Source organism: Coenobita brevimanus, chromosome 46 (genome assembly GCF_032717465.1).
Source record: "Coenobita brevimanus isolate Jiangsu-jjx chromosome 46, ASM3271746v2, whole genome shotgun sequence".
Taxonomy (NCBI): Eukaryota; Metazoa; Arthropoda; class Malacostraca; order Decapoda; family Coenobitidae; genus Coenobita; species Coenobita brevimanus.
In genome coordinates this window covers 50481082-50492484 of record NC_136999.1, presented here as the reverse complement: position 1 = coordinate 50492484, position 11403 = coordinate 50481082, and the positions used below count along the sequence as shown (strand labels likewise).

The window sequence follows — 11403 nt, the reverse complement described above, 5'->3', positions numbered from 1 at the left end:
TGTGGCTCAGGCTTATACTCCATGCGTGTTGCTTGGGATGGACTTATGGAACAACGTCGAACACGGACACGACTGCGCTAATGCCAGGAGTCTTGAAGAGAACTTGGAGAGGTCGTGGTAGCAGAGGATGCAGTATGCGTCTACTATCCAATGGAAGGCTATATCCGAGCTCCAGATACTGTTAAGGTCTTCAAGGGATTATTCCACCTCAAACAACAACTGTTGGGAATAGGAAATTTATTTGACCTGAACCCACAGCAAACGACCTCGGACAGTAGAACTTTCATGCCAACCTTTTATGACATAGTCAAGCTTCAAACTGGACATATAGATAGGCTCATAGACAGGCTCACTAAATTACATGTCGCTTTACCTGATGGTGATTGTGATCTTTCCCAGCATGTCCAGGCACGTACTAAGACAGGACTTGTGGACCTTCTATAGGTATACCAACCTTGTATGTCATAGTCAAGCTTCAAATTGGACATATAGATAGGCTCACAGACAGGCTCACTAAATTACATGTCGCTTTACCTAATGCAGATTCTGATCTTTCCCAGCATGTCCATGCACTTACTAAGTGAGGACTTGTGGACCTTCTATAGGTATCCTGTCTCAAAAGCTCTTTGGTACAGCACTTGACAAGGACGTAGTGCAATTAGGCAGACAGATGCATGATTTGGCATTGGTGACTAAAGCAAATAACAGGCTAATCGTACACGCGTATGAACAATTAAGTGAGTTCACTAACAAAGCTAACGAGATAATTGAGACTACCAACCACCTCGTAGGAGTTGTGAACAAAGTCCAAACTAACCTACCAACCCTTACTAGTTTAGTGTTAATCGCTGAGTACTTACATGCTCTCAATGAGTCAGTCACTGCTTTGGAGTTGCATGCAGCCAATATGGACGGCTTAATCGATGCAATTTTGAACAGGGTTAATGCTTTATTGCTTCCTACTCATATTCTAACCAATGCTCTTGATGTAGCTATGTGGACGCATGGACTTTCGCCACTTTTTGGTATGAGTCAACTGAAATATTATTATCCATTGTTAGAGGCCCAGTTGATCCATGAGGGCATTTTAATATTGGTACCTATGAGGGATGCTATAACACCATGCATGGCAGTTTATTCCTTTCCCTTTTGCTACTACTAACAACACACTTGTCATTCTGAATGAGGGACCAGAGGTGCTAGTTGTGTCGGATGACAAAGGGTACATAGCAGAAACGACTGCAGAAGAATTTGAGAGTGTAAGGCTTCTTTTCTTGATCTCCATGTATGTCCTGGTTTCCATTTTGTCTTTATACCGTCAGACGTAGATGAGTGTAAGATGGCCTTGTTGGACACAGACACTTCCTCTACATTGTAACATTGCACTTTCCAACCCATTCAACTGAAATCAATTTTCCATGCTCATGTAAATGAGAAGCAGTACTTCTTCCCTGAGACAGAGGACGTAACACTGACGTGTGACTCACAAACCAGTTCCTTACAGTAAGAGGTTACTACGTTGCACCCAATTTTTGTGAGTTGCACAGTAAAGAGATAGCAATTCTACCTAACAAGCAATATCTAGCCATGTCGGTGAATTTCTCGTCCCAGTTACAACCCTTTCTACCTTCATTCAATGTTTTTCATTTCGATGTGAATAGGCTGTCTCATGTGTTAAAAAGAGCAGAGTTCCTCTCTTATTTGAACAAGACTAATTCAGAACCATATGTACTGTCCTATCACCCATCATACTTTTCTCCTTCCTACTTTGGTCCTGGTGTTGGACTTCTACTTCTTGTGGTTTTGTCCTGTGTTTGTGTTTGGGGCTACTATCTAAAGGGCCTTAGAGTGAGAAACCCACTAAAACCACGGGTCTATACTCGCGAATTGCAAGTGGACTTGCCTGAATAGTTAGCTACCCTACACACTGGTTAGGCTACACAGTAGTTAGGACCAGGGTTGGATCAAATACTGATTTTTTAGAGGACCAATACAAATACAAATACTTGTGCCAATTTGATGCAAAAATGCAAACACAAATACAAATACTTTTTCTTCTGGGTGCCAAATTACAATTGCAAATACAAATACACTGAAAATATATTTATATACAATTCAAATACAAATACAATTATATTTGATCCACCCCTGGTTAGGACAACAATGTCGACAGGGACGTCAAAAAGGTGTGGTTGAGCAATGTTCTGGTGCCGACATCATTTCCACATTGGAATTGTCTCTTGCTACTAGACATATTATGTTTATTCATATTTAGAGAAACTGTGTTGTAATTTTGAGATAAAGATCCAAATGCCACTTCAGTGTAAGTGTGGTATGGGAAGAAGATGAGTGCCAGACCTGCGAAAGTCAGCATTTTCGGACGTAAACATGAGGGTAAGGGAAGGTGATAGCAGAATATGAATTGTACATATGTTTAAGTCTTGGGGAAACATATACCCTGTTGGTATATTTTAATGTACTTAATACTGCCTTGTTGAGGTGTCTGATGTGCATGGTAGAGTTGTAATTCACTTCTACTCATGTACAAATCCCAGAAAGTCTAAGGGGCATGGCATCTCTAAAAATGGCTGACCTCAGGGCCACTCCCAGAGCGGAGCAGGGCAAATGTGCAGATTACAATCAGCCTTCAAGAGAAAGGGACGTACTACTCTGAAAATACTCTCTTGTCACAGTTGTATCTTTCTATGGCGAATAAAGAGAAATAAAAACATATCTGCTCCGTTTCTGTTCACCTACACGCCACCGAATCTTCTAATTACATGATCTACACCAATATTCCCACCATCTGTGATACAGAGAGACATTGCGGGAAGTGCCAGTTGTGGAACTCAGTGGAGTCACGCCAAGCGACTACATAAAGTTGGTGGTCAGCTGCGAGATTTCTACACAAGCCAGAACATATAAAAATTGGTGGTCAGTTCTGGGGTTCCATAAACTGGTACATCTAGGTGAAGCAGCTGTGGCGTCCACCCAGGAGCCTTTATTTTTTGTTTTTTGCACCTCGCCTTGGGAAGGTTTCTATTTCGACCCTAGTGAGGCGCTGTCTACAACAACGAGTGCCGGATCCATACACTGTAAATATATATATATATATATATATATATATATATATATATATATATATATATATATATATATATTTTAAGCGAGGAAGAAGGAACCAAAGGCCATGAGCCAGCAAGAACAGTTCCTTCCAAGAGAAAAAACAAAATACAATTGAAAGCCAAATTCAAGATCCAATCATTTTGAGATGCCTGGACACACTGCGTTGGAAAGACTGGAGATCATAGGCAGCAGGAAATACAGACAGAGGGAGACAGTTCCAGAGTTGACCTGTTGCATAAATGAAGGACTAGGAGTAATGGTTAACTCTTGCATTAGAGAGGACAGAAAAGGGATGAGAGTTTGCTGCTAGGCGGGTGCTACGCACCCGTCGTAGATGTGGAGGAATGCATGCAGACAGTTCAGAGGAGCAGTGACCATTAAAGAAGCGATAGAAAAGAGATAAAGATGCAACAGTGCAGCGAAGAGACAGAGGTTGAAGGGAGTCAGTAAGAGGAGGAGAGTTAATGAGACGAAGAGACTTTGACTCTACCCTATTGAGAAGAGCTGTATGTGGGAAGTCTCCCCACACATGAGAGTTGTACTCCACACAGGGGCAGATAAATCCCCTGTATAGAGTCAACAATTGAGCAGGGGTAAAGAAAGAATGGAGTCGGCTTAGCACACCTAATCTCTTGGAAGCAGATTTTACAAGAGATGTAATATGATCTTTCCAAGATAAATCCAGGGTAAATGAAACCCCAAGCTTGTTCAAGGATGATGCAGGATTAAGCTTAATTTTATTAAACATTAGTGGGTATACCTGTGGAAGATTTTGTTGGGTTGATGGGTGTAAGAACTGAGTCTTAGATGCATTAAAAACAACAAGATTATTTTTACCCCAGTCAGAGATACGAGACAAGTCAGACATTAGGTGTACCATAGCCTCATCCCTTGTTTGTTGAAGTAACTGCTGAGATGGGAGTTGCGGGAACCGAATGGATAGGTGAAGGGTGGAGTCATCAGTGTATGAGTGGATAAGGTTAGATGTACAGCTTAGAAGGTCATTGATGAATAAAAGGAAGAGAGTTGGTGATAGGACAGAGCCCTGAGGAACACCACTGTTGATAGATCTAGAAGAAGAACGATGGCCGTCTACAACAACGGCTATAAAACGACCAGAATGGAAGCTAGCGATGAAGGCACAGATAGAAGGATAGAAACCGTAAGAGGGCAGTTTGGAAATTAAAGATTTATGCCAGACTCGATCAAAAGCCTTAGAGATGTCAAGTGCAATGGCAAAGCTTTTGCCAAAGTCCCGAAAGGAGGATGACCAGGAGTCTGAAAGGTAGGTGAGAAGATCGCCAGTGGAGCGTCCCTGACGGAACCCGTACTGACGATCATAAAGAAGGTTGTGATAGGAGAGATGCTTTAAAATTTTTCTATTGAGAATTGACTCGAAAACTTTTGAAATATAGGACATTAAAGCAAATGGACGATAGTTAGAGGGTTGGGAGTGGTCACCCTTCTTTGGGACTGGCTGAATGAGAGCAAACTTCCAGCAAGAAGGAAAGGTACAAGTTGACAGACAGAGGCGAAAGGGTTTGCCTAGGGAGGGTGTAAGCACAGAAGCACAGTTCTTGAGAACAAAAGGAGGGATTCCACCAGGCCCATATGCCTTGTTAGTATTGAAGCCAGTAATGCCAGAAAATACATCAGCTGAAGAAATTTTAATGTCAGCCATGAAGATGTCAGAGGGGGGAAGTGATGGAGGAACAGCACCGGAATCGTTTAAAGTGGAATTGGAGGAGAAAGTCTGTGCGAAGAGATCTGCTTTATCAGTAGAAGAAATAGCTACAGAACCATCAGAGTAGAAAAGAGGAGGGAAGGATGATGAGGTAAAGTTGTTAGAAAGGTTTTTGGCAAGGTGCCAGAAAGAGCGGGATGAATTCGAGTTAGAGAGTTGAGAGCATTTAGTACGGATGTAATATTTTAGCGGAGCGAAGAACAGACTTAGCACGATCTCGGGCAGAAATGTAAAGATGATGTGATTCAGGAGTGGGTTGGCTCTGGTACCTTTTGTAGGCCCTCTCCTTGTTGCGGACAGCATTAGAACAAGTGTGATTAAACCAAGGTTTTCTTGCTTTAGACAAAAAATACGAGACAGGAATGTATGCTTCCATGCCCGAGAGAATAAGCTCAGCAATGCGCAAGGCACACCCAGATGGCTCCCGGCCATGGAAGCAATAATCATTCCAGGGAAAATCAAAGAAGTACTGCCTGAGGGCCTCCCAATCCACTGCTCCAAAATGCCACAGACGACGTTTCCCTGGAGGGTCCACAGGCCGTACCGGAGCAATAGGACAGGTTAAGGTGATAAGGTTGTGATCGGAGGAGCCCAAAGGAGAGAAAAGATTAACAGTGTAAGCAGAAGGATTAGTTGTAAGGAAGAGGTCAAGTATGTTGGAGCTCTCTCCAAGGCGGTCTGGGATACGGGTAGGGTGCTGTACAAGCTGCTCTAGGTCATTAAGGATAGAAAAGATGTAGGCTTGTTCACCAGGTGGATCAGTGAAAGGAGAGGAGAGCCAAAGCTGGTGGTAAACATTGAAATCTCCTAAAATGGAGATTTCAGAGAAAGGAGAAATGGATAGAATGTGTTCCATCGTAGAAGTAAGATAGTCGAAGAATTTTTGATAGTCAGTAGAATTAGGGGATAAGTAAATAGCACAGATATATTTAGTCAGAGAATGACAGGAAAGCCGAAGCCAGAGTGTAGAGAATTCAGAAGAATCGAGTTCAGGAACACGAGAGCAAGATAAGTCATTGCGTATATATACACAACAGCCACCTTTGGCTTTGAAATGAGTATAGAGAAAGTAGGAGGCTACAGAAAAGGGTTTGCTGTTAGTTGCCTCAGACAGCTGCGTTTCAGTCAGCAAGAGATGGTGAGATTTAGAGGAGGAGAGGTGGTGCTCAACAGAGCGAAAGTTAGAGGAGAGGCCGCGAATGTTGCAGAAATGAAGAAGTGAGTCAGACAGTGGTTCCAGGCAGCTCAAGTCGTCACCGGGAGAGAGGCGGAAGGTGGGGGCATTTATGGTTCCCCCCCCCCGAGGCTCCGAGGCTGAGTGTTGAGATGCCATGATTATTATTATTTTTTTTGGGGGGGAAAAGGAAGTGTAGTGTGTACTGTGTATGTAGTTTGGTGTAGATAGTTAGAGAAATTTGTATTGGAGAGCATGCTGGCCTACTCTCTGTGTAACTGAGACACTGAAAAAGTTCAGCAAAGGGCGATGGTCAGGAACTAGTCCTGAGGGCTGATGAAACGGGAGCTCCAGCTCTCCCTGTCATCAGCTTTCCATCCACCTCGTGAGTACTTCCCTGCTCAACTGGTGCTACAGTCTACTATGTACTGTAATTAGTGTACTGTAACTGTTGGACGGCCCCAAACAAGCAGTTGGTTACATATGGTCGACGCAACTGTTCGGCCAGAGAGACCTAGGTTAAGCATGAACAAGAGCGTCATCGATGTGAAGGAGTCAACCCTTCAACTTGAGGACATCATTTCTACCAGCAGTCCTCGTTATAGGCGAGGTATGTGTTCCAAACCTTGCTAGTTCCCATACAGCTGGTTATGTAAACCGTGGCAAACTGGCAATCAGCATTAAAAGTAGCAGCGGAACGTTAACAGGATATTTCTGTGGAATTTAATGTGGATTTATAAAACAACAACAAAAAGTCGACATATAACAACGAATTGCCATATCCTATTCTTACTGCCGCCAGATATTTGCTTCAGCTTAACAGAGCATCCTAACAGTGAAACAATTAAGTCTTTATCTAAGCCTTGCAGTTCGAAAAGTCTCCGGAACTGAATATATATATGCTGTTTTAAGTATATTGTAAAACGACGTCATCGGATGGAAAAGCTTAAAATATAAGCTGCAGAGGGGAAGACAAGCCCCAAAATATTGACAATAGATTCTGAAGCACGTGACGAAGAAAATAAACAAATGGATTTATACTTATCCACTGTGTCTAGCATCACAAAAGTGATCAACATCACTTGCCTAAAAGAAGATACTAAGGTGCAATTTGTCAGATAAATCGTCGAGGTACAGGTGTTACAAATTCTAATCCAACATGAATACGGCCTTCTTTGTCTAAAACTCAAAACACCACGAATGCGTAGTCATTCCTCCAAACACTTGTACCAACACTTCTCTGATCTTTCACTCTTAACAGCTCATCAAAATCTTTTATCATTTGCTCATGTCTGTCTCCATTAGTATCCTGTCATTTTTATTCCTCACCCCCTTCGCTACCTCCCCTGTCATCGTCTCTTGTTGACCTTCCAAAACAGTTTCTTACACTCCATTTTACATTCAGGCTTCTTTCAGACCCCTTATGCACGTTATATTTGCCAAGTTATTCTCCACTCTCCTCTTGTTCTGTAAATCTTTCCCCTCCTCCCGCAGCCTTTCTACAGTAGCCTATATATATAATATATATATATATATATATATTTTTTGCAACACCTGCTTCCTCCTGCTTCCCTCTACCCCTGTGTTCAACCATCGCTTTGAACCTGTGTCCTCCATTCTACTATACAGCGATCGGTAAGTCACATCCCGTTCCCATTTGCACTCTGATATGAATCACTCATTTCCTCAATCAATTTGCGAGACAGAGACATATATCTATACCGTATCTCTCTCTCTCTCTCTCTAGTATCATATGATCCTCTTCCCTCGTTCCTGCCACTCTCCGTGAATAACTATTATTTTGTGTCTCAAGAAAGTAACTGTATTACTTTGGTTACTAAGCATCTCCCGGCACTAACGTCCATCAGATCACTACCATTTCCATCCTGCTGGCCAGCCATCCCTATCTACTGTTGTATTTTCCACTCATTCACATATTTAAGAAAAAACTCTCACACACTTTACCTAACTTATCCAAGTATACTTCACTATTCTTCCTATACTCCGTTTCTATATTACATTTTCTAACTGAAGTTTATAGGGGATTAGATACCTTAGGGTGAGGTGCCGGTGTGAGGCAGATCAATTATATACTGTGGCTGGACTGTGGTTGGCTCCTCACACTGTGGTGGAGGCAGCAGTGTGAGGTAGGGTGTGGTGGAGGGTGTGAGTGTGGCTGTGGTGACCGCTGGCTGCAGTGTGGTGATGGTGGGGGGGGTGTACATGGGTATGAGACTGGACTGGTTTGGATCTGTGGGTGTGGGAAAAGAGTGCTGGGCGTGACAAGCAGCAGGTGTGGTGGTGGTGACTGGTGCTGGTGTGGGTGGGGTGGGAGGTGCTGGTGTGGGGTGGGCGTGGGTGGGTTCCCAGGAGTCGAGGATGTGCGCCACTTCCCTTATTCCACCCAGAAACTTGGCACTTCCACCACAGCTCTCTAAACCTGAATAAAGAGAAAGGTACGTGGTTTAAGAGTAAAAAATTACAGTGAATATGATTATCCATTTATTCATACAAAAATCACTTGAAACAATATGATAAAATGTTGCTACTGTCTTACCATAACCCGGTCCCAAATTCTCGCTTGGCTTTAGTCCGTTACCAAAACTTTAAAAACTCGAAATTTGCAGTCGTACCACTCCTGATTCACAGTCTATAGAATATCATTATAAAATCATTCTGTTAATGACAACCTGTGGCTTTTAGCTGTATAATATGAGTTTGCAAAATGACTTCTTTTTCATGAGGTGGCTGTGCAATGGCTGACCTTGTTATTATTTTCCATGCTGTGCTGGGTGAACTTAAATTTTATCACTATTTCTATTTCTTTATATAAGGTAAACCGCATAGTTCATGGGGTTCTATCCCCAATCTTAATGCACTCTTCTGAGACTTTAGTACGAAATGCGTCCACCCACCTACTGTTATATTTCTAAGTATGTTACTCTGCATTAGGTAATTTTACTTCCGTTTTGTGTTGTGCATGTCTGTCTGTCTATCTATCTATATATACTGTATGTTGGAGAAACACAAATTACACGCGTGTACAAATGTTTTTTACGCTCCTGACCGGGAATCGAACCCAGGACCTCTTAGATAGAAGTCAGGCACTGATGTCAGTCCACTAGGACGTGATAATAGCTAAGACACCTGATTTTTTTTTTTTTAACGAAGCAGGTAAATCCATTATATATATATATATATATATATATATATATATATATATATATATATATATATATATATATATATATATATATATATATATATATATATATATATATATGTGTGTGTGTGTGTGTGTGTGTGTTTGTAACTACAGTAAGACCACCCAAAGTTGGCATAATGGGGGCTGAGGCCTTGCTGACATAGGCAAACTGCCGATTTATGAGAATCACCTCTTCCACCCCCCCTAAAAAAAAAAAAAGTGTCTAAGATCACTTACCATTCCTGCATACAGTAGTAGGGTGTAATCCAAGCGTAGAGGAGACCTTTTGGTAGGATGTAGCGGTGTTTGGGGGGCTCAAGATTATTTTTGTGCACAATATTCTAACCATAACCACACAACATACTGTTCATTTAATCACACTTAACATACTCTACACTATACAGGCCTTTATCAATAATTTATAGCACTATTGTGTTAAAATCACTGAATTACTCTACTGAACTTAACATACACTTTATTTACAGTGCACTTATTCACTACTATCACTTAATCACTATCAAAAATATTCTCTGGTAAGCCTGAGAAAATACTGCCGAGTAAACTGCAGGAAGACTCACTGCTGGCGGAGGGCTGGGGCTCCCTGGATACTGGCTATGGCTTAAAAAAGTCTGAGATTTTCTTTTGCTTCTGAGCAGCACGCTGTCTCATGATCACATCAGCTCTGATATCTCTGAGCACAAGGTAATATTTATCAAAGCCATCATACTGTACCAGTCCCTCCAGAGTCTTATCCAGGTAAAAACGGAGCTCTGACAGCTTCACTGTGGGAGGCATGTTCCTTCATCACTATCCGGGAAGAAATGGTTTTGAAACCACTCCAAATACAACTCCCTGGTGAACCAAGCAGTCTTTTTGCTCCTGTAGATCGTCGGGAGTTTGTCCATGATGTTTTTGACGGTCCTTGGCTTCTTGGACCTGCCAATCACCATGGGTTTCAGCCTGTAGGTCCCGTTAGCATTGGCGCAGCACAAGATTGAGATGCGGTCCTTGCCTGCCTTCCTCCCAGGGATATGACCTTCTTGCCTGCTTGCCTGGGTGTTAGAGGGCACGGACTTCCAAAATAGTCCTGTCTCATCAGCGTTGTACTGCTGTGAGTGGAGGCGGCCAAATGAACTAAGGCTTTCGTGGAGCTTCTTCCTGAAAGGCTCCACAGCAGCCTCGTCAGCACTGGTAATTTCCCCTACAACTTTCTGGTCGGTGAGGCACTGTCGGGTCCTGAACTTGAGGAGCCAACCAGAACTTGCCTTGAAATCCGGGATCTTATACTTGGACAACCTCATTGCAGAGTTTTGCAAGTCTACACCTCTCATGGGCACACCAGCTGCAAGTTCCTGTTTGTAACACTTAAACACAGCAGCATCTAAGGTCAGGTGCATCACTGGCCGGATCCTCTTCTTGGCAGAGCCTAGGTCCTCAAGGGGAAACGCGTGGGCAAGAATTTTCTTTTTGTTTTTCTTATCGTAGAAGGTGCTGGACTTGTTGTCGAACTCGGCACAAACAGATCGTATGGAGGCACCAGCGTCCGTTCATGCCAAGACTTTCAGCATCTCCTGCAGGGTCAGAGTCTTCAGCTTCATTCGCTTCCTCCCAGAGGCTCCCTTGGTACCAAGCAGAAACGAAATGATGGCAGGATGCAGGACAAGTACACTTGAAAAGTGCTCAATACTTTGTCACAGTCACGAGCGAGCAGGAGAACCGCGCCACAGGTGGTGGCTAGGACATTGGGGAAGACTGAGCTGCACGTGATGTGCAATGCGGCGGCTGCCGCGACTGGGTATGTATACAGTATATCACCTAAAGCGGCGTTTTCATGGGCTGCTTTGGACCAGTTTGGACCGCTCTGGACTCACAATTGGTTGCAAGAACAGGTTAATGTCGGTCCGATCCTGTCCGAGCCTCCTATCGGCTGCATGAGTGATTGGGAGTGGCATAGAAGAATGTCACTACTGTAAGAAAAGATTCTTGCCGAATTCGCAAACAATTTGGGCTGAAACCTGCCCTAAAAGTTCACAGAATACATTTAAAGCTGAAGATGACTGAGTGTGCATTCTTTTGATGAATTCTGAGCTATCCTGCTTCCCCTCGCATTTTATTTCAACCATTAATACTTTAATAATCTTATTTCGTGCGATC

General features: G+C 42.9%; 1 protein-coding gene across 1 annotated transcript in view; it reads right to left on the bottom strand.

Moving 5' to 3' along the window:
• Positions 1–8098: 8098 nt before the first annotated feature.
• Positions 8099–11403, bottom strand: part of LOC145398722 (putative neural-cadherin 2) — a 428971-nt gene continuing 425666 nt past the window's right edge. The window contains exon 33 of the mRNA XM_080271522.1: positions 8099–8484. Within this exon, the coding sequence (XP_080127648.1) occupies positions 8099–8484 (386 nt within the window). The remainder of the gene's footprint in view (positions 8485–11403) is intronic.